Source organism: Lipophrys pholis (genome assembly GCF_963383615.2).
Source record: "Lipophrys pholis genome assembly, chromosome: 8".
Classification (NCBI taxonomy): domain Eukaryota; kingdom Metazoa; phylum Chordata; class Actinopteri; order Blenniiformes; family Blenniidae; genus Lipophrys; species Lipophrys pholis.
In genome coordinates, this window is record NC_137630.1 from 17,796,797 (window position 1) to 17,820,730 (window position 23,934).

The 23,934-nt window shown below is 43.0% G+C and overlaps 3 protein-coding genes across 3 annotated transcripts; 1 reads left to right on the top strand and 2 right to left on the bottom strand.

The window, feature by feature from the left end:
• Nucleotides 1-735: 735 nt before the first annotated feature.
• LOC308113245 (tubulin alpha-1A chain) lies at nucleotides 736-3,559 on the bottom strand. The gene is made up of 4 exons (XM_080469322.1): nucleotides 3,464-3,559; nucleotides 2,360-2,582; nucleotides 2,130-2,278; nucleotides 736-2,022 (listed from the first exon to the last, which is right to left on the bottom strand). The coding sequence occupies exons 1-4, from the start codon at nucleotides 3,464-3,466 to the stop codon at nucleotides 1,042-1,044; spliced, it is 1,356 nt and encodes a 451-aa protein (XP_080325448.1). The 5' UTR covers nucleotides 3,467-3,559; the 3' UTR covers nucleotides 736-1,041.
• Nucleotides 3,560-8,884: 5,325 nt separating this feature from the next.
• Nucleotides 8,885-11,903, top strand: LOC308113246 (tubulin alpha chain-like). The gene is made up of 4 exons (XM_080469323.1): nucleotides 8,885-9,121; nucleotides 10,206-10,428; nucleotides 10,510-10,658; nucleotides 10,766-11,903. The coding sequence occupies exons 1-4, from the start codon at nucleotides 9,119-9,121 to the stop codon at nucleotides 11,744-11,746; spliced, it is 1,356 nt and encodes a 451-aa protein (XP_080325449.1). The 5' UTR covers nucleotides 8,885-9,118; the 3' UTR covers nucleotides 11,747-11,903.
• A 1,399-nt stretch (nucleotides 11,904-13,302) lies between these two features.
• Nucleotides 13,303-22,933, bottom strand: LOC308113048 (uncharacterized protein). The gene is made up of 6 exons (XM_080468954.1): nucleotides 22,264-22,933; nucleotides 16,949-17,099; nucleotides 16,361-16,428; nucleotides 15,976-16,085; nucleotides 15,354-15,445; nucleotides 13,303-15,261 (listed from the first exon to the last, which is right to left on the bottom strand). The coding sequence occupies exons 1-6, from the start codon at nucleotides 22,552-22,554 to the stop codon at nucleotides 14,753-14,755; spliced, it is 1,221 nt and encodes a 406-aa protein (XP_080325080.1). The 5' UTR covers nucleotides 22,555-22,933; the 3' UTR covers nucleotides 13,303-14,752.
• Nucleotides 22,934-23,934: the final 1,001 nt, after the last annotated feature.

The following is a 23,934-nucleotide window of genomic DNA, read 5'->3' on the forward strand; positions in this document are numbered from 1 at the left end:
TCTGTGTTGTAGGTCTACACCTCAACCCTCAGCTCAACCCTCCAGGCTTGACTGCAGTTTTTCTGTTATCACTTTCATTCATCTCAATTGGCAGCTCAATCATACACTTAAAAGATATCACAAACGTTTACTTTGATTGAATTTAATGGTTTTTGTTGTATTTATTTGAGTCTTGATATGTTAAGAAGTTGACAGAGTGACAATATGTTGGAGTTTTTCTTGTGCAAGCTGTAGATTAATGAGTTCACTATTTTGGCGCACATCTCAGAAAATCTGTTTAATTCATTGATGAAATGTTAATTTCAACACACTGACATTTTTTGATACTCGTCCCCTCCCATTGACTGGTGACCTGCCCATGATATAACTATTACCCAACACCACCACCAGGGGGAAGTAAACAATTACAAATTCAGAAGTCACCAACAGACGCACAACCACCTGAGTTTCCTTCCAGGTTTAGCTTTTACATATGTTCTTAATGCATAGTAGTTAAAGCAGACTCTGAATTGCCTGTAGGTGCTGAATCTGTTATATTGTAACCAGGGTACAATAAAATTTACAGTAAAATTGATATTGACAAATTGTTAACTTAAGAATACACATAGAAAAACAGTGACATATGTTGAATTCTTATTAGTCATCGATGTGTCCAAAGGTAAAAAGGGAGGATTGGGTTTGTAGTAGACTCCTTTAGAATGCAACAACACAAAGATGACAGACACAACTTATTTTGCAGAAACTTTAATTTAGAATAGACTCAGACACTTTGGGATTTGACAAACATTATTTGGAATGTTTTTGATCAGACAATCTGAAACAGGAATTAATTGCATCAAACAGTGCTGAACTTGCATCTTAACACTGCTTTCTAACAGTGAAGTGTAAACTCCAGGCTACAACTGCTCAAACTGCTTTCTGGTGTTTTCATCCAACAGAATTATCTCATTTGATCATTGCAGTTTCTGCATAACCAAAAAACAAAAATAATTTTGGAACGTACGTGAGAGCTTTTGAAGTGGTTTAATGCCTTTGTGGATTTTAATACTCTTCTCCTTCCTCCTCTCCCTCACCGTCAACGGAGTCGACTCCGACCTCCTCGTAATCTTTCTCCAGAGCAGCCATGTCCTCTCTGGCCTCGGAGAACTCTCCCTCCTCCATACCCTCACCCACGTACCAGTGCACAAAGGCACGTTTGGCATACATGAGGTCAAACTTGTGGTCAAGCCGAGCCCAGGCCTCTGCAATAGCAGTGGTGTTGCTCAGCATGCACACCGCCCTCTGCACCTTCGCCAGATCACCACCAGGAACCACAGTGGGAGGCTGGTAGTTGATGCCCACCTTGAAACCAGTGGGGCACCAGTCCACAAACTGGATGGTACGTTTGGTTTTGATGGTGGCGATGGCAGCGTTCACATCTTTGGGCACCACATCACCACGGTACAACAAGCAGCAGGCCATGTATTTACCGTGGCGAGGGTCACATTTCACCATCTGATTGGCGGGCTCGAAGCAGGCGTTGGTGATCTCTGACACTGAGAGCTGCTCATGATAAGCTTTCTCAGAAGAAATGACGGGGGCGTAGGTGGCCAGAGGGAAGTGGATACGAGGATATGGCACCAAGTTGGTCTGGAACTCGGTCAGGTCAACATTGAGGGCCCCATCAAAACGAAGGGAAGCTGTGATGGAGGACACAATCTGGCCGATCAGCCTGTTCAGGTTGGTGTAGGTGGGGCGCTCAATGTCGAGGTTCCTACGACAGATGTCATAGATGGCCTCGTTATCTACCATGAAGGCACAGTCGGAGTGCTCCAGGGTGGTGTGGGTGGTCAGGATGGAGTTGTAGGGTTCCACCACAGCAGTGGACACCTGGGGAGCTGGGTAGATGGAGAACTCCAGCTTGGACTTCTTTCCGTAGTCCACAGAGAGACGCTCCATCAGCAGGGAGGTGAAACCAGAGCCGGTTCCACCACCGAAGCTGTGGAAAACCAGGAAACCCTGAAGTCCAGTGCACTGGTCAGCCTGAGGACAGAGAAAGAGGGAACAAAAAACCATTATGGACTGAGGTTAAGTTACCGAATTATATATTTTGAAGAGAAATTTTAAATCAATGCTCTGAATCAACTCACCAGTTTGCGGATCCTGTCCAGCACCAGGTCAATGATCTCTTTGCCGATGGTGTAGTGACCACGGGCGTAGTTGTTGGCAGCATCCTCCTTTCCAGTGATGAGCTGCTCAGGGTGGAACAGCTGACGGTAGGTTCCAGTGCGTACCTCATCTGAGAAGACATCAAAATTCATTAATACCTTGAATACAATGAAAAAGTAAACACAGTCAAAGATATTCCACCAGAACTCACCAATGACAGTGGGCTCCAGATCTACAAAAACTGCTCTGGGCACGTGCTTTCCAGCTCCGGTCTCACTGAAGAAGGTGTTGAACGAGTCGTCTCCTCCACCAATGGTTTTGTCGCTGGGCATTTGTCCGTCCGGCTGGATGCCATGCTCCAGGCAGTACAGCTCCCAGCAGGCGTTTCCAATCTGCACACCGGCCTGACCAACGTGGATGGAGATACACTCGCGCTGTGGAGAGAAGCCGGGTTAATTTAGCTGTATGCAATCACTTTTTAAATTCAAGTGAAATATGGAAAATAAATAAGAAAAAACAAGTTTAAAAAAAAAAGACGCATATAAGAAAATAGTGGTTGTTTACAAAGGTGTACTTTTATTTATTAAAAACGTGTGCAGTCTGGAATCACGGCTGGTACTGCTTTGCTATGCACCTTAGCAACCGATGACGTCACGCACTTAATCATTGAAGCAAAGTTTGGTCTCATATTGTGAAAAACGGACAAAGACTGTAAAAATCGAAAACATTACAATAATATGCTTCCTCCGGCCGGCTGGCCCTTAGAGGGATGCGTAACTCAGAAGTGTCCATTACCGGCATACATTATTAATGTCTTTCACCACGCTGACAGGGCACTTCATCCCATTTGCCAAAGGGTAGAGTTTCTTGGGGAGTGGGGGGGAAATCGATACTGCTTAAGTGCATCCTATCTTTTCTGAAACTTCAATGAATCATAACTGCAGCCCACCACCACCTCGAGTTTTACTAACAGCTGAAGAAGAGAGGATATAATGCAAACAGAGTCCGTGAATTGGACAGATGCCGGCATTACTCATTCAGTCCACATCTCAATCCCCTGAAACCCTCTTTTGTTCGCTCAGCCCGCCGCATCGAGCCAAAGCCCAGCACCACCTCCGAACACTAAACTACCAATCAAAATTTCTGATAAACACCAAAAAAATGCCTCTTTAACACAGCAAAGGTCCAGTTTGAGAAGAGTCAAGGTCCCAGTCACACTTTTGCACAAATAGCCCCTCCCCATCTTCTCCATCCTTAAAATCACGCCTGCTCTCCATATAAGACTTTTATAAAGCATTTTAAAAGTAGTTCTTACCATTTTGTTGTATGGCGGTCGCGCTAAAGCTTTGCAGAAGCTCGACTGGAAGTCTTACAATTCGACAGTTATGGGGTCGGTGTAAGACATAATGGCGCGCGGGAGGATGGACGGGGATATTTATGCATGTCAAGTCCCGGCGCTGGTGACTTCTGTGCCGCTATTGGTCAATTCCCTGTCACTTTGACGTTCGTGAGCTCATTCCCCCTTTCTATTGGCTGAGCTGCTGCATCAACACAAGTCCCGCCTCCGAGCCCCACCCGTCACTTTCCCATCATTGTGCAGTCAGTGCATTAGTGCAGACATGGCCTCGCCCGTTTGTAAGGAAAATGCTGTGTAATTTTGATGGTGGTGGTACCAGACAGGCCTGTCTGGCATCCTTAAACTTGTCTATTCCACTTTATCACACAACTGAATATAAAAATACATAACAATAGATGAATGAAGGATTTAATGACCAATCCACGCTGCAGTTTTACAGAAGTGTCTCAGATCTTCAAAACATTCAAAGGGAAATAAGCATTTACATTTAATACATTTGTAGGATGAAACCCATGTGCAGGTGGGATGAGTTTCAAAATATCCAAATGAATTTGGATTATTGCATTGTTTTGTGAATATCTGTTGTGAGCTACTGAGAAAGATGGAAAGAAAGAAAGAAAGAAAGAAAGAAAGAAAGAAAGAAAGAAAGAAAGAAAGAAAAATACACTATTTCAATAGACATATTTATTGTCCCCTCCAACTAAGAAATGTAAAATGTGCCTTTTCTCGTTACACATCATTCAGTTTGCATACTTACTGATATAAATCTAATGCTGTTTGTCAACAAATTATTTAAATAATATTGTTACGTGATGCATTCATGAAGCAGAAAAGCGATGGGTTTTGTTTTCATTCTTTAGGCATTTTCTCTTTACAAAAGAGGTCAAGCTGCCTCGTCATACATGAGGGACATGTAGGCCACAGACACCCAAGCCCCAGCCCCCAGTCCCCAGCCCCCAGCCCCCAGTCCGTCCTATCCCATCCCATCGCAAGATTTAACGGTTGCCAGGAAATGAATAAAGGAGTTGCCTGGATACAGCCTGGTATCCACACAGACCGCCTTTATCTGGTGGTCATGTGACCCCGGCTTAAATGGCAGCATTAACGGGCTGCACTACAGCTGCCTCTGCGGGGGGATTTCAGCCACCGCTTTTTCCATATCCTTCAGCCTCATCCTCATCTCTTGTGTCTCCAAAGGGAAACACACTTGTTCTGGTGTATGTACTCATGTGCCTTCCTCCTAAAAACTGTTGACAAAAATAAATCATAAAGGTGGCATCTATGAGGCCACAGTCTCATAGATGCCACCCACAATATGCTTTGCCTTTCTTCAGTCCTTCTCAGGAAAGAATGGTGTGTGGGAGCTCTGTTTGTAGTTTTCTTAAACATTTACCTTTCTCGCTGAAAAGGCTATAAATTGTTCTTCATGAGTCTGCGAACAGCCAGTTAAACTCCTTGGTTGCTAACAACAAGGAGAATTCTATGACAACAGTTGTCCCAGTGATAGTAATGATACCTCTGTGAATGAGGAGCTGCTTAAACTCGCCCAGATTTCAAGACATAAACTCAAATGAATATACCTGCAGTTAAACCCCAATTACAGTACCTTGTTTGATTTTAATGTATGAAATGATTCAAACATTGTGGAAGACCTGAAAAGAAAATGATCTGTCTAAAAGTGTCAATAAAAGGAAAAAATAAACCCCAATTACACCGGTTATCACCAGATCAAGTGGATGTTATTCAGCTGTCGTTATTTATAGTAATGTGACGTAGTATCTGGGACCTGACAGTTGAGGTTATAAGTCAGTTAGTGTAGTATCTAATCAGGCTCATTTGATGTTAAACAAACGATATTAATCACGCACAATTTATACTGATGAAATACTATAGGCCTATATTTTTAGGGTTTTCATGAATATGTGCTACAGTTTCATTTTTATCATATTTCCCTTTATTTTCAAATTGTCACATTTTATAATGATAATACATTGATTTAATATCCGCATTTGCTTTTTGTATTTTCAGCATTTTGGACACAAAACAAGAAAGAAGCTTCAAATAACTACAAGGAGGCAATGACTTGCGTATGGTCTTGGTGGGAACCGTGTAATCCACACAGAAGTTTATGTAGCCTGTGATGCAGTTTGTGAGGCCGTCGATGTCCTCCCCGTGGTCCTCATAGAACACTTCCCATGCAGTTGTCTCAAAACAGTCTTTGAGAGCCTCTTCTGCCTCATCGGACCAGATTTTAATGGTGCGGGTCACAGCTGGTTGTCTGTGTACCAGAGGTTTGTACACAGGCAGGAGGTGCACAAGGTGCACAAGACACACAATGAAGAAGAAAAAAATATCCACAAAAAATATCCACAGAAGGATACAAAAAAACTAGAAAAAGACCCCAAAACAACACAAAATAACACGAACAAATCAGAATGAGCAACATGAAGTGAAAACAAGGTGACAAGGTCCAGAAAACAACCTCAGAAAACACTTAAATCCATGTCCACGAAATACAAAATTACCATTGCCAATGAAAAAATATCTATTTTATATTGCTGGACCACGCATGCCCTTGTTATATCTTCATTAATAGTAGTCTGACAAGTTTTGTAAGAGGTTTACAAATTATTCAACATAATGGACAACCATTTACATATGTGAGGCTGCCGAAATTCTGTTATTATTTTGAATATTTGCATAATCTTTTGACAGTGTTTTTGATATTTGTATATATTAAAATTCTAATCTTTGTTGTGCGTTCCACACCCGCCCATCAACATCCACAGCTACAAACATCTCAATTCCTGCTGTCAACGTGAGAATAAATACAACACTGCTTATCGCAGTGACAGCACCTGCATGAAGCAGTTCAGCAAACAAACTCTGCTGTGACAGATGGAAAGCATGCTCTGTCACTTTGCTGGGTGTCAGATTCTCTGCACGCTGGATGCAGTGCGGATGCAGTGCGCCATGAAGAACCACTCCCATCTCTGCAGCATTCCCATCATCCCTCTCTCCTCTTGGTGAGCAGCTGCTCAGACCCTCCCTGTATCACAGCTGCTGGGGCGGAGCTGGAGGAGGAGGAGGAGGAGAAGGAGGAGGAGTGGAGAATGTTCTCTCAAGAAATCCTGGCTGGTGGCCATGGCTGCTTCCTGCCTTTCTCTTTCATCCCCTGCTGTTTGTGTGGAGAACAGCAGCCACTGAGGGCTGGCTGTAAATTTTACATCCCCTCTGCCCTGCAGAATAAAGGATGAGCAGACCCACACTTAGGTGCGTGTTTTTGACTTGTGCTGCATGAAGGATTTATTTACCTTATCAAGCATTGAAGCAGACTTTAATAGTGCAGATTATAGGTCACAAGGACTCACAAGCCTCTTTTCAAATGTCTATCATTCCTCACAGGATTTTAGCGCGAGGTTTCATTCCAACTGTAGACTCTGAGAGCAGCAGTCAGTACCAGACAAGTTCCTCCCTGCAGCCATTGTGTCATATAAACTGCAACTCGGGCAGTTTTATTACCTAAAACAGAACAGAACTAGAGAAAGCTCAGCCCAGGCTCATTACAGCTGAGCAGGAGTGACGTACAGAGAGATAGGCAGCCATGAGGCCACGTGATCGGCCCACTGCATGACATCACTGCAGAAAATCTAGGACAAAGAGGGAGGAGAGCTGAAGAGCTGGCATGCAGGCTGTATACCATGACAAGTCTCTGCAACGGGGATGCCTGCCTAGCTGACATCAGCTGCATCTTGTGCAGCAGCAGCATTCAGCCATTTTGCATCACTGATGAATGCATCAAGTACTGATTTGCAATGAGGAAACAAAACCCTCACACAAATGTTTCTGTTTTTTGAGCATGGAGCTCCAAATGGTGCAGGCTGATGTCAGTTTGGAGTCTGCCACACCCAAATAATAAACGCTCTGCACGCATATTAGATTAGCTTTGTTTGATTTATCAATTTATTTGCTTAGCAAATACTCTGTTTTAAGCAGTTAGATAATTGTACAATGAAATTACGAGTGATCCCCTTTTTTTCCCAGGATTTTATACTCTCAACTTCTAAAATAGTAAAATAGACACCAGAAAAGGACAGAAGAAGTGGGATGTGCCAACAAACACCAAGCCTTTACAGCTATACCAGATAAACATTTATGTTTTATTCTCAGCATATACTGACACACTACCACACAATTCAAATTCAATTTCCACAAAGGCTTTTTTTGAGGCAGTAATTTTCTCATTTGTGAAATTGAGAATAGCTGGGTCTGGGAAGCATTTTCAGATTCTGAACTGAAACAATGTCCAAGCATGAGACTGTTTAAAAAAAAGGCCCAGACTGATCATTTTAAAGAATTACAGGGCTGAAGATCGGTGAAACTATATGGGTGTCTCTTACACGGTAAGCAGGACTATACAAAGGTGATTGTTGGTATATTTTTAATGTAGGTTTGGGTGTGAACATGTATATTGAGATGGGGAGCACTGTCTGAATGAATGTCTATTAGGGGTGAGTGGATCGATCCAAATATAGATAATATCGATACTTACATTGGCATCGATATCAAATGATACCAGTGCAACGACATCGATACTTAGTTTCAGTTTTTCTCCTGTATGTATGATGCTGCTCCATCCTGAACACTCTATGTGAAATAATATTTTGTTCTCATTTGTTGGAGTGATAGTTTTGTGCACTTTGCTTATTTAAGAAAAAAATCCAAATATTCAAATTTATGGGAGAAAAATTTTTTTTGCCTTTGTTTTAACACATTTTTTTATTATGATAATTAAGTATTTTTTGTTTACCTATAAACTTCTCCCAAATTCTTTTGTGGGTTTCAACTGATTATTAGACCACAGAAAAAAAAGATCATGAAAAGTCATCCAGATTGAGCAATTTGATGATGTATTAACTTTATACATCAAAAAGTATCGGTATTGGATTGGTATTGGGGATACAAGCAGCTAATCTTTTACTTGGTATCGGATCGATACCCAGTCTTGCAGTATCGCACACTACTAATGTGTATGAATGCAAAACGTGTGTGTGTGTGTGTGTGTGTGTGTGTGTGTGTGTGTGTGTGTGTGTGTGTGTGTGTGTGTGTGTGTGTGTGTGTGTGTGTGTGTGTGTGTGTGTGTGTGTGTGTGTGTGTGTGTGTGTCAGAAACAAAAATCCAAACACCAAATATTCTATAATGTAAACATCAGTCTGGTTGGATAAAGGCCTAGTAAGAACAGAGTTATGTTTGTTCTTTTACGCACAAAAATCAAAACCACCTTTCATCCACGAATCTACACATCATCCATTCATCCCCTGCTCCATGAGAGCAGGTGTTGGGGGAACAATCGTCCTGATATTTGGTTTCAGTACAGAAGAGGTTGGGTCTGAGCAGCACACAGTAGTAGTCACCCACCGGTTTGGCCCCGGTGCACAGGAGCCGAGCTCCTCCCCTGCCGGTATAAATCTGAAAGCGCCGCCTTCCCATTCAGCAGTTGTTGCATCGACCCCGCCGGGTACAACACGCGACGCAAACACCCCCTTTTTAAAAAAAAAAAACCTTCACGTCTTTCTCCTTCTCTTCTCCCTCTTTGAACCTCCAAACAGCAACATGGTAAGTGGTTTTCCTCCAATCTACCTGCTTCAGACTCCGTTACGACGTTAAAAACACATTTACTAGAAGCCGGGTTCTCGGTTCATCTTGAAACGGGTTCCAAACCCGGGATCAACGTTTTTAATCACATGGATGTTTACGCACGGCTTTACTGATGTTTGAATGTTCGTGCGTAAATATTGAGCGATGAAAGCGGTGATGATGCGGTGGGTTGGTCTGCAGTGGAGCCTCCATGTCATTGTGAAGAGATGAGAACAATGCACTGGCTGGCTTTCACTTCGACATCGAGGACACTAAATCTGACTCTTTGAAGGAAAGAGACATTTTCAAAACGTAATTTCATCACATTTAAACTGTAATTAACCGAAAGTGTGGCACCTCAACATATGCTTACCTTGTATAAAGGCAGGGAGGGGCAGATTGGGTGGGGATGGATGGATGGATGGATGAGACCTCTGATTGCAGCGATCATTTTTTATTCATGGAATCCATCAGCAAATTCATTTAAAATCCCATTAATGATCTATTAACATGAATTGAAGCAGCACAGAGCTTATGCTTTAAAATATCACATTAGGTATACCTATATGCTTTAAACATATATCAATTATTTCATCTTATTCCATCCGGTTGTGATTTTAATCTATATGCACATTTTGGGGAGTAAAAGGTTCAGGCTCAGGTTTTGTTTCCCCGCGTTTAAGCATCCACTGCAGCTCTGTATCATTAAGGCACGATAGCAAGTGGAATATTCCAGAATGGCTCCGTGCACGCGCACATTGGCACATGCAAATTAATTTGCATGCCTGTTCACGCTTGCAAACAACGAGGAAGGGGGGGGGGGGGGGGGGTTAACAGGCGAGATTACATTTAAGAGAAGAAGAAAAAAAGGGGGGAAGAGAATCCTGCCCCTGCAGGTGCTGTTGTCAGGCATTTTGTGTCCCCTGCATTTTGTGGTGCAGGGTGGTGCCTCCTGCTGCACTGCCTCTTAATCTCAGACAGGGGGAGCAAGTATGTTACCAGTTTAAACATGCTTTCCACAGAATGCAAAATTCATGTTGATGTTCTTTTTTTCTCTCCACAGCGCGAGTGTATCTCCATCCACGTTGGTCAGGCCGGTGTGCAGATTGGAAACGCCTGCTGGGAGCTGTACTGCCTGGAGCATGGCATCCAGCCGGACGGACAAATGCCCAGTGACAAGACTCTTGGGGGAGGAGACGACTCGTTCAACACCTTCTTCAGTGAGACCGGAGCTGGAAAGCACGTGCCCAGAGCAGTTTTTGTAGATCTGGAGCCCACTGTCATTGGTGAGTTCTGGTGGAATATCTTTGACTGTGTTTAATTTTTCATTGTATTCAAGGTATTAATGAATTTTGATGTCTTCTCAGATGAGGTACGCACTGGAACCTACCGTCAGCTGTTCCACCCTGAGCAGCTCATCACTGGAAAGGAGGATGCTGCCAACAACTACGCCCGTGGTCACTACACCATCGGCAAAGAGATCATTGACCTGGTGCTGGACAGGATCCGCAAACTGGTGAGTTGATTCAGAGCATTGATTTAAAATTTCTCTTCAAAATATATAATTCGGTAACTTAACCTCAGTCCATAATGGTTTTTTGTTCCCTCTTTCTCTGTCCTCAGGCTGACCAGTGCACTGGACTTCAGGGTTTCCTGGTTTTCCACAGCTTCGGTGGTGGAACCGGCTCTGGTTTCACCTCCCTGCTGATGGAGCGTCTCTCTGTGGACTACGGAAAGAAGTCCAAGCTGGAGTTCTCCATCTACCCAGCTCCCCAGGTGTCCACTGCTGTGGTGGAACCCTACAACTCCATCCTGACCACCCACACCACCCTGGAGCACTCCGACTGTGCCTTCATGGTAGATAACGAGGCCATCTATGACATCTGTCGTAGGAACCTCGACATTGAGCGCCCCACCTACACCAACCTGAACAGGCTGATCAGTCAAATTGTGTCCTCCATCACAGCTTCCCTTCGTTTTGATGGTGCCCTCAATGTTGACCTGACCGAGTTCCAGACCAACTTGGTGCCATATCCTCGTATCCATTTCCCTCTGGCCACCTACGCCCCCGTCATTTCTGCTGAGAAAGCTTATCATGAGCAGCTCTCAGTGTCAGAGATCACCAACGCCTGCTTCGAGCCCGCCAATCAGATGGTGAAATGTGACCCTCGCCACGGTAAATACATGGCCTGCTGCCTGCTGTTCCGTGGTGATGTGGTGCCCAAAGATGTGAACGCCGCCATCGCCACCATCAAAACCAAACGTACCATCCAGTTTGTGGACTGGTGCCCCACTGGTTTCAAGGTGGGCATCAACTACCAGCCTCCCACTGTGGTTCCTGGTGGTGATCTGGCGAAGGTGCAGAGGGCGGTGTGCATGCTGAGCAACACCACTGCTATTGCAGAGGCCTGGGCTCGGCTTGACCACAAGTTTGACCTCATGTATGCCAAACGTGCGTTTGTGCACTGGTACGTGGGTGAGGGTATGGAGGAGGGAGAGTTCTCCGAGGCCAGAGAGGACATGGCCGCTCTGGAGAAAGATTACGAGGAGGTCGGAGTCGACTCCATTGAGGGTGAGGGAGAGGAGGAAGGAGAAGAGTATTAAAAGGGACATACATGGTATTAACTCACCATGAAATAATTGATTGCAATGTGTTCCTGAATGCATTTCAAACAAATGTTTTGTCATCTGGCTGTTCAGATTCAACACCTGAAATTGTCAAGTTTGGCTATGTTCGAAATAAAAACCTCTGATGTGATTGATTGTCTTGCTTTCATTCAGCCAAGATCTTTTTAGTCTTTCTACCCAATATTGTCAAGTTATAAAGATGTTAATTTTTCATTATACTACAAGCTTAGATTCCAGCATGAATGCAAATTCACTTGTCATTTCTGTGCTGAATGAAAACAAACTATTTCCAATGAGTTTTTAGATAATCTTCCAGCAAACTGAGCTTTTTTCATTTTGTGATTCAGACAAAGGAAGTTATTGTTTTCACATTCACACCAGCAGGCAATTTAGAAAAATAACAACTAAAATGCAGGGTTTTGGGAGAGAGGATGCAGACCCTACACAAAAGGTTCAAAGTGAAAAGAATATTGCTATGAGGCAAGAGCCCTAATCTCTACACTGCTGGCCCAAGTGTGTCACTCTCATATCAAATTGATATCACACGACTCTTAACTCCTGAGCAGTTTTAATCAAAGTTCAGGCTTTTCCATACATAAAAGATAATCTAAAGTGTCCTAAAATTACAGTTTGGAGGAATCTCATTCAAAAAAGTAAGAAGGTTTTAAAAATACCCCAGACCTACAAGTGACTAGTGACTGCTGAGGTCAAGCCATCGAAATATCATCTGTAAACGTTGAGTGACCTCTGGTGGTCGGTTTGGATAAAAACTTAAATGTCGTTAGTGAAGTTTCCTTCGGCGGTCCCTCTTGGAAGTATTACATCTTTGCATTTTACCTAACCTATTCATAGTTGACCTTAACTACACACACAGTAGGAGCAGAGAGCTGCCATGGTGCAGTGACCAGTGGTCATGCTCAGGGAACTACAGTGGTGAACCTCCAACCCCAAATTTGCTTCTCTAACCTCCAGGCCACCACTACCTCAAACAGATTCAATTTCATTTTGAAAGCATATACACAATGACTATTAACAGTTTTTTGTTGTTTACGACCGTGTTGTCTTGCATAGTCCAATTTATTTGTTCTTATCAAAATGTGGCAATCTTCATTTGAGTAGCTTTGATGGAAAAATATTGTTTTTTCTTTCATATTAATAGGAGACCTTCTGTGACTCTCGTTCAATGAAAATAGAATGTGCGCCAGCCCTTTTGCCCTTGTTGCCTAAAGTGCCCTTCTGGTTAAAGCAATTTCTTTAAATCTGGTAATGTGTGGGCACTGTGTGAATTTGAGTGTGTGCAGTTGTCTGCCTCTGTGTGTTTGTCCTGTGATGGACTAGTGACCTATCCAGGATGTATCCTGCCTTCACCCATAGTCAACTCCACCACCTCTCGACCCTGCACAGGATCAAGTTGTGGAGAAGATGGATGGATATGCAATACATTGTGTGTGTGTGTGTGTGTGTGTGTGTGTGTGTGTGTGTGTGTGTGTGTGTGTGTGTGTGTGTGTGTGATTGAAGGATTCACAGGAGTTGCCCGAAGAGGAGCTGAGCTTCAGTTCTTTATTAATCATCTGTAGAATGAATTACAGTGTCGCTTTTGAAGATGTTACAGATCCCTGAACATCAAATGCATGCAGGAGCAGCTACGCCCTCACAGTGTACATCATACCGGCCACACGTGAAGGAGCAGCAGGGTCGTCACCGTCAAAACACTCCCAACTTTTCTCCTGCATCTCGCCACTTCACCAGGAAACCCTGCAGATCCTCACCTTAGAGAGCCGCTCTGCCTCCAGCTCACAGCTACCTGAGTGTGTGCAGACATCAGACTGAGAACATCACACTGTACCACCCAATCATACTGTGGGATTCCCCATAAACCTCTTCACAGTATCCAACAGTCTTTTCAACACTTTTAAACCTCAATCTTTTATTCATCCTTCCTGCTAAACTGTTTATGTTAGTTGCTGTGAATGTTCAGGGATTGTTCAACGCTGTTAAATGTCTTTGATTTGTACATTAGTTGTTCCACAGATCAGAAGTGTCATGTTATACCTGATGATAGTTGTAAGAATTTACAGAAATTTACATGTCTATGCACACAAGGGTATGTTACAATTTACAGTTTTGGCTGAAAACTCTCATGTGATTTTCTAACTAAACAGCCTAGATTTGCTTCATATTCTCAGCATCTGCTGCATTTGCTGTTCAAAGTTATCAAATGTTTACCTTTATGCAGATGACACACAGCTCTATATTGTGATGCGTCCTGTAAACTCCCATGAAAATGTTTTAACATATATTCTACATACATTTAAAATATTGGTTCAGCTTCATATTTTGCATACTTCATATCAAAATTCCCAACAATCAGTGTCCAGTTTTAAGTTTGTATCATCATTTCAGAGAAATGGAGGGTTTTTTTTAAAAATGGTGTCATTTACGTAAAAATAAATGGTTCTGGAAAAACAACAACTGCGACTTTTCTCTGTTTATCTATTCACGTTAGCTGGTGTAAATGTTCGAGAACTGTCCCACACTGTTAGACAGCTTTAACTTGTAAATCTTTATGATAAAATCAAGAAGAAAACTCTCTTCATGTATTGTTTTTCCCGTCTGGTGTCTTATTTGTCCTCCAGACAACATCAGCCAATCAGAAATGTTCTCACGGATGACTATTAGACAATCAGCTGCTGACACTGGTTGTTATACTGATTCCAGGGAGGAGGAAGAAGGGCAGCAGAGTGGGACAGATGAGGGAAGAAAGGGGGAGTCAGTTGTGTGTCTGCAGACAGAAGCAGATTGTATTAGATGTTGACGTTACCGAGCAGATCAACAAGCTGAAGTGCTGTTATTGCACAAGAGGAGAGGAGAACCCATCGACTTCTCCTGCTTCTACTCCTCTTCCTCCTTCTCCTCCTCTTGGTCCTTTTATTCCGTTTCTTCCCGCCCCTCCTCTTGCTTCTGCTTCTCCTCTTCCTCCTCTCACAGCCTGATAGCGAGGACTGCAGTCACACAGACTACCAGCACTGAGGGTAGAAACATTGAAGTTGCAGCGTCTACAGTTCGGTGGATTTTTGGTGGAACGTTTCTTGCTGCCTCCATTTCCTTTTTTCCTGAACGCTCCTTTCTTTGGTCCTCTTTCTCCTCCTCTTTCTTTACCTCGTCCTCCCTCTTCACCTCCTCCTCTGCTCCTACAGTCACTGAGGCCTCCTCAGTACCGTAGGTGGCTGCTGGTGGGTTGTCATCAGTCCCTGTCTCAGGGCTACTGGGGGAGGAACTGGGAGGGCTGTCAGGCTGGACTGTGTGCACATTTACATCAATAAAAATGAAGTGAGGCGTCTGCAAGGAGGGCACAGCTGTCCCTTCCTCCTGCTCCTCCTCATCATCCCCCTTTTCCTTTTCCTCCTCCAAATCCTCCTCCCCCTCCTCCTCCCCCACATCTTCGTCCTCCTCCTCCTCTTCCTCCTCTTCATCCTCTTCAGTATCAGCGACTACAAAGACAAAACAAACCCAAATGCCTCAGTACAGACTGCAGTTGGATCCATATGGGAGTTGAAGGAAAATCGTCAAATCTGAGGCATACCACACAGGTTGTTCTCACACTTCTGGAGATTGTCAGGACATCGGGAGCACCAGTCACCTTCTACGTAGGGCCTCTCGTCTTCATAGTTCCCCCTGAGAGCACAAAGTAATGCAAATGTACACAGAAACACTCACGGTTACACAGAGACAGAGAAATGCCAGGTAGAGTTTGTTTCAATATAGTTAAACTCAATGGTTCGTTCTGCTTTAACACACTATTCCCACCAGGAGGAGTCAGAATCAACAAAGTAAGACTCTGACTCCTGCAACTCCAGGGAGGGAGAAAACTGTAAAACTTAGGTGAGAGCAGTACAAATAGTATGAGACGAAGTAGTAATGGTAGTGGTAATATTAGTGCTAAGATTAGTATTAGTGGTACTATTGATAAATGTAGTAGGCCAGGTATTAGTAGCAAAAGTGGTTGTAGTAATAAAAGTAATAGTAGTAGCACTAGTTACTTACGTACAGTAGTAGTAATGGTAGTGGTACTAGTTGTCATTGTTCTATTTGTAGTAGGATTAGCAGCACTAGCATTTGTAGTGTGCTGATTATAGTAGTGACAGTAGTAGTACTAGTAACAGTAGTATTAGTGTTAATAGTATTCTAAAGGTAGTAGTACTGACGCTGGGTAATAGTTGCAGACGAGGAAAGAAACTCTCTCCCAGTCCAAACCTTCCATATTGTTACAGAGATGGAAGGCACAGCCCACTCTGTGTGTGCCGGCCCACACCATCTGTAATACACACACACAAACACACACACATCATTTGCTATACGTGATAATCTGCTGTACATACATTATCTACCGTATTTTCAGGCTGTACGTTGTACTTTTCTTATGTGGTTTTCACTGGTGAGGGATATTTTATTAAGAAGCCTCATATATCAAAACATGATGTGACATACTATAACTATATGATATGTCACAGAGTATACTAATGCTGAATTGTTTTGTTTGTGCAACACTTGCGAGTAGTGTGAGTGTTTTTGTGTGTTTCTGTGTGTGACCTGTGTGTAGTGTCCGCACATCTTGTCTTCATCGCAGCTGTTGTTGTCGAAGTTGTAGTCCAGGTGTTCTGCACGGCACACATTTGATTCAGTCAGACAACAGAACATTCATAGCACAAATACACAACATTATTTCAACAACTACACAATGTTCATGACTCAAATACACAATGGTGCCAAAAAAACACACAATGTCAACTCAGCATTTGTTTATTTGATGTTGTGTAACTAAACAAATGATACTATAACAATAAACACAAAACAAATACACAACATTCATATAATTAGATATAAAAAAGCATGCCGACAGTAAAACACTAATTGTGTTACGTTGACAGATGTGTGTAGCTGTAGAGTTAATTTGCTGTTGTAAAGTTGGTGTGTTGTAATAAAGTTGTTTCCTTGTTGTACAGTTGATGTGTAATCTTGTGATTGTTGTGTAGTTTTACAGTTGGTATATTACACTAACAGAGTTGTCTTGGACTGGCAGAATGATGTTGTTGCACAATTGTTGTGTTACACATATCAAGTTGTGTAATGGTGCAGTTTGTGGATTTCAGGTTCACTTGCTGAGCAGTTGTGACTCACCCATGAACCACTTTTCCACAGCCAGTCGGAGGTCGAGCGGTCCAGTTCCAACGAACAGGTTTTCTCCCGTGTCCTCCAGGTCAGGATTATGGTTCCAGACGCAGTTAGCAGCGTAACCCTCAGCGATCACCTTCAAGTTGGGGTCCCACTTCTGTGCAGACAACATCAAGTAACAAAACATCATTCATTTTAATTTAACTGAATGTATTTTACCACAATGGAAATTAATGCAACATAATCCAACGAAACAGAATCTAATGTGACATGAAATAAACAAAGTACAATAGCCTGGCATAATCAGACATCATTTAATACAATGATGTAATGTAATGCAATAATGCAATTTAATGTGACATAACACAATGTGACATAATATTGACAAATTTAAGGACTCAGAGTCTGATTCATGCCAATCCCAATATGCCCTACGTGAACCTGTGAAGGCCTCGAACACTAAAAGAGTCTGAAAATCAAAAGATGGGCAGTTTCCTTCAAACTCTATACCATCAATCATAGTACGTCATCATCCATCCACAAAACATTCAACATCCATCAGCATTCATTCATCAGTATCATCATAATTGATAGATAATGATTATTATCTTTATCCATTATCCTTCATCTATCAATCAGTTGTAATCATTAATGCATGATAATTTGTCTATCATTCAGTATTATCCATCTAACAGGAACATGTTGGCTCAGAGCGATGCTAAGAAGTAATCCGAGTAATTGCTATTTCCATCCATCCATCCATCTTCTCCCGCTTATTCGTTTCCGGGTCGCGGGGCTGGCAGTCTGAGCACTGCCACCCAGATCACATTGCACTGATTAAGAACCTTCCTGCGGGTGGTGAGCCCACGGGAAGGTGGTGCCCAGCGTAGGACATGAACCCACTACTTTGAGATTGCGAGTCTCATGCTCTACCAACTGAGCTAGCTGGAGTTATTGCTATTTCTAAACTGGAATATCATAATTTATTTATTAATCATCATCATAAATTTTTTAAAATAACACCTTTCCACTTTTTACGCTTATTTAATCACACCAATTTAAGCACACATTCAGATATTCTCCCTCTCTCACATTCACGCACACGTGCACATATATACACACAAAGACATACACACACGTCATGGTGGATAGGGATAGGGAACGATAAAGTTAACAGATGATGATGTATGAACAACTGAGGAGGGATCAAGAGAGGTGACTGCCATGCAAGAGGTCCATTGAGAACCATTTGGGGTTAAGTGTCTTCCTCAAAGATGTTTCGACATATCGACAGGCAGAAGCGGCACCCTACTTTACCAACTGAACCACAGCTGCCCTACCACCATTTAATCACTGTCAATCATTGATCCGTCATCATCATCATTATCATGCATGGTCATTCATTTTATGTCCATGCATAATCTATCCATGAAACATCCATGATTATTCATTCATCATCATCATCATCCATCCATCCATCCATCCATCCATCCATCCATCCATCCATCCACACACACACACACACACACACACACACACACACACACACACACACACACACACACACACACACACACACACACACACACACACATACATACATACATACATACATACATACATACATACATACATACATACATACATCTTCATACCCTAACCCAGTATTCCCCAATTTCAGGCCTTGAGAGTCGGTGTCCTGCATGTTTTAGGTTTCTTCCCAGGGTAACACACCTGAATCCAATAAGGGCCTCGTTACTTGGCTTTTTTACAAGCTTGACGATGACATCAACATCAGATTGAGATGTGCTGAAGTTAGGAGAGCGCTAAAACGTGCAGGACACCGGCACTCGAGGCCAGGAATTGGGGAACCGAGCCCTAACCCATTCATTTATCAATTAAAAATTAATCTGTCATTTTCCACCATCCGTCATCCGGCATGGTTCGGTTGATAGAGTAGTCTTGTCCCAATCGGAGGGTTGCAGGTTTGATTCCCATCTTCACCTGTCCACATGCCGAAGTGTCCTTTAGCATGATACTGAACCCCAGCGCCTTGCATGACAGGTGTGTGTGTGTGCGTGTGTGTGTGTGTGTGTGTGTGTGTGTGTGTGTGTGTGTGTGTGTGTGTGTGTGTGTGTGTGTGTGTGTGTGTGTGTGTGTGTGTGTGTGTGTGTGTGTGTGTGTGTGTGTGTGTGATTAATGATGTAAAGAGCGTTGGGACAGTTGAAAGGTGCTATATAAGTGAAATCCATTTACCATTTAAATGTAAAATAGAAGAGGTTACTACACACTTCTGCTCATCATTCATTGCTTCATCGTTAACCCATCATCAATCATTCATTCATCCGCCATCCATCGACCAATCCTCATTTATCTGACCATCATCATCCATACATTCCTTCATTATAATCATCATTGATAGGAACAGTAGGAATCTTGCACACCCATTTATGTGCATCTCTAATCAGATGACGAGGTATTTGGCGACCTTAAAAGAGTCATAGTTCCATCATTTATCCATCCATCCATCCATCCATCCATCCATCCATCCATCCATCCATCCATCGATCCATCCATCCATCCATCATCCATCAGGTTTCATGAATTAATGTTGTATTAGTTATTTGACTTTGTGTGTTTGTGAGGTGTTTACTTTGGTGGACTTTGGGTTGTTGCACGGGCCGCGCTTTGACCCCCAAAAGCTATGTGTGTGTGTGTGTGTGTGTGTGTGTGTGTGTGTGTGTGTGTGTGTGTGTGTGTGTGTGTGTGTGTGTGTGTGTGTGTGTGTGTGTGTGTGTGTGTGTGTGTGTGTGTGTGTGTGTGTGTGTGTGTGTGTGTTTATTTGTTAAGTGATGACTCTCAGTACAAACAACAGTGTGGTTTCTCTCCTCCACATTCTTCTCTCTACAGGCTCCCACATCTGCTATGTGTTACTGCTCTCAGCTGAGTTACAAACACACACACACACACACACACACACACACACACACACACACACACACACACACACACACACACACACACACACACACACACACACACACACACACACACACACACACACACACACAGAGGCGTTCATTCATTGATGACCTGATGCTCTCCTCTCTCTGTGTAAACACTGCCTTCTCCTCTTCGTCTCTTTCCCAACAGTTTTTTGTCCTCCGTAATTCAACACTGATGCCCCCACTCCCCTTCTCTCCCCCATACAACCCCCCCCCACCCAACCCTTCCTGGATGGTTGCCCTCTCTGCGTTCCACTCTGATTAATCAGTGCAGGGCGTCTGCTGAGGGAAACACCCATATGTGTTTGGAACCAGGCCTTCTCTGTGTTTGCTGGTTTCATGTGGTCAGCCCATGAAAAGTAAGCACAGCTCAGTGTTAATGTGCTAATGATTGCTGATGATTGTCAATGAGTTTTGATGAGTTTGATGTTATTAAGTGTTTAGAAGAGCTAATGAGTGTTAATAAGTTTTAATAAATGCTAATGAGTGTTAATTCATTTTATTTAATTTCAAAGAACATTAATAGGTTTTAGTAAGTGTTGATTAAATAAGTGTCAATGAGTGTTAATAGTATTAATCAGTGTTTAAGAGTGTCAATAAATGTTAGTGCCTGTCAACGAGTGTCAAGTGTTAATAAGTTGTAATTAGTTTTAAGGAGTTAAAAAGGTGTTAAAAGGTTTTATTAGGTGTTTGTGAATTTCAATTAATATGAGTGTAATGGGTTCATAATGACTGAAGGGCCGGAGGAGTCAGGGGGAGGTGGAAAGACAGGGTGAGGTATGGGAGACACAGGAGTGGAAGATAAATGGTAAATGGATTTCACTTTTAAAGTGCTTTTCAACTGAAAGCTTTAAATCATTAATCTCACACACACACAAACACACACACACACACACACACTTACACACACACACCAGTGGAGGCAGCTTCCGTGTCCATCCATTGGGGTTCAGTATGAATATTGGGAATCGAACCCGCGATCTTCTGAATGAGAGACGACCGACAGATCCGTCTGATCTGTACCTACTGATGTGAACAAAATTAGCTGGATTTTAGATGAAAGATCATGAGGACACATTTCTTCTGTGATTGGTCCGTAGCTCAAGTTGTGAGAGTAACTTAAGTGTGACATCACCAAACTGCCTCTGCCCTACTGGACCTCCTCCCTAAGGCTGCACTGCCTTCTCAGTCCCGTTCACCTATAGGCTGTATCAAAGTGCATTTCACTGAATTCAGACGTCAGCTGTGACCTGTTGTTGGAGATGTTATGGGTATCTCAATTGAGGAGGAGTTTCCTCCTCTGAGGACGGTTCCTCTGACATTTGGCTGGATGTCAAAGCCACGTCTACTGGACAGTCTCAGCGTCACTGCTAGAAAGTGTCATGTAATAAGGAGACTTCAGAATGAAGCTGGCCAGACCCCAGCAATTGTGTTTTTCATTGACAGTGTCTCAGAAACTCTGATCAAAGCAGAGGTGAACCTGAACATGTGATCTAAGCAGATACTAAGACCATTATTTATCAGTAACGGAAACTTAACTTTACATCTTACAGCCAACTTAAGTCTGCATCCATTCCTGGATACTCTCTGTACTATTGCACACATTAACTCTCTCTTTCTCTCATGCACAGTTAAATAAGCACATACATCACACAAGTCAAGTTCCTGTAACATCCTTCTCTGTTTTGCTCTTATAGACTAGCTGTGAACAGCTCAGTGTATCATTTTAGCTTCCTGATAGTTCCTCCTCTTTAGTTGTGAAATACAGCAACAAAGTGACTAATATATCTACTTTAAGTTCATCTGGAACGTAGTTGCCTTACATCACCGCGCATGCTCTGATGGCACAATCTGCAGGTCAAACATGGACTAAATAAGAAATATCAAAATGTGTTTTTAAGGTCTGCAGACTGAGGCTAACAACTAACTTTGGGAGGAGGTTCTTATTGGCATGAAGACTTGTCACCCCGGTAACATGCACAGCACAGATGTTAGAGATCAGATTTACAGCTACACCCAAAGAAAACCACCAGGTTTTTCAATCTGCGACAGATTCATTGCCCTGGATAAGTCCAAATCGAATCAAACTCAAATCAATGAGGAAGGGATGCAGCAGTTTTCAAAGAAATTCTTTGCTCCAGTTTTGTTGTTGTTTTGTTAGTTTTGTTGAGATGGGTAGTTTTGAGGGTTAATTTTTCTTTTTTCAAAGGATTAAACCCTAAAGATCACTGAGGGTAAAAAAGAATTGACCAACATGTACTCTCATCATTACAGATACTCAGTTTAGCTTAGGAGGATGCTGTGGGGGGGTCTTACCAGAGGTAGCATGGCAGAGGCGCTGGGGGACACCTGTCCTCTGTAGTAGTTATGAAGCTCCACAAGCAGCTCCTCCTGCTCCTCATTCAGAACGCTCCAGGCTCCAGGAACCACCAGGGCTCCCAGCAGCAGCCATGCCCATAGAGGAGCTCTCCCCATAGCACAGCAGTACGATGTCGACTCCTTCCTCGTCCTGGATCTCTGCAAGCTCCTGTCCTGGGTCTTCCCGGGGATCTGGGCGCCTTGTCGGGTGGGGCCCTCCAGGTGCTCCGGATGGCTCAACTGGTGCATTATGGGGAACGCTGTCCTCAGAATGTATCCTCAAAAGGTCCGTCCAGATCGTGTGCTGTTCTGTTTATCCGTACGTGCGTGTGTGTTTGTGAGTATGTGTGTGTACAATAGGCTTCTTGTTTTTGTGTGAGTGTCAGTGTTTTGTGTGTGTCCGAGTGTGTCTCTGGCTCAGAAGGAGTGTGTGTCAGAAGGAGTGTGTGTATGTGTGTTCCCTCCTCAGTGCCTCTCACTCTCGGCTCTGCAGAATTCTGAAAGTGAATCGGCTTTAACAGAGGGGGGATCCACCCCTACACACACACACACACACACACACACACACACACACACACACACACACACACAGTTCATATTCGCAGTTCAGGGAATTGAACATGAGATTGGAGCCTCATGAAACACAGACAGAGGTTGAAATCCAGAACCTCTCGCTGATCTGTTTCATGTTTTGAATCTGTGGGTTCGGTTATTGCAGTCAAAGTGAAATCTGCTGACTCAGTGGATTTTGCACTAACCTCTCACTGAGTGTCAACATTCAGCGTGAATAATCAGCAGCTGATTGGTCCATACGTGTCCACAGTGAGGTGTATCCTCAGCGGGTGATTAGTGGAGGACCTGCTGCTGAAACAGTGTAGTTTTATGGCTTCTGGGAGAAAAGGATGAAGAGCAGCAGGCTCAACATCACCCAGCAAAGGATCTGTAACAGTCTGAATGGTGTCCCAAGTAGTGGACCACAATTTTACATCAAGTAGCAAACAAGTCTCCATGAAGTGGACAACAGGTGACCAGGATGGAGACTACAAATGCCCAAAAAAGTGAATTGAAGTTGGGGGGTTGGGTTAATGGTGAAACATCTCTGTATGGAGAGTGAGAAAGGAAATAAGTTCAGTGTAGGTCTCCCAGCAATGTAAAACCTTTAACAGTGTACCAAGGTGACCTGAACCAGCCCAAACTGTAACCGTTACTACCTAGAAATGTTTTAAGCCTAATTTTAAAAGTACAGATAGGATCAGCCTTCCTAAGTGAAATTGGGAGCTTGTTCTTCATGAGAGGAGCCTGACAGCTGAAGGCTCTGCCTCCAATTCTACTTTTAGAAAGTCTACAACCTCCAGTAAGCTCGGCACATAAGAACGACGTGTTCTCCTGAGTTAGTATGCGACTAACAGCTATTTAGATGTGATGGAGCCTGGTTGTTAAGATCTGTTTAAGTTCATGTCATTACTCTTGCTGCAGCATTTTAAATCAGCTGAAGACTTTTTAACTTATTTCAACACACTGATAATAGAGAATTACAATAGTTTACTCTGGAAGTAACAAATGCATGGATTAATTTCTCATCACATGATCAGAATAATCATAATCATAATCAAAATTATTTGTTTTCAT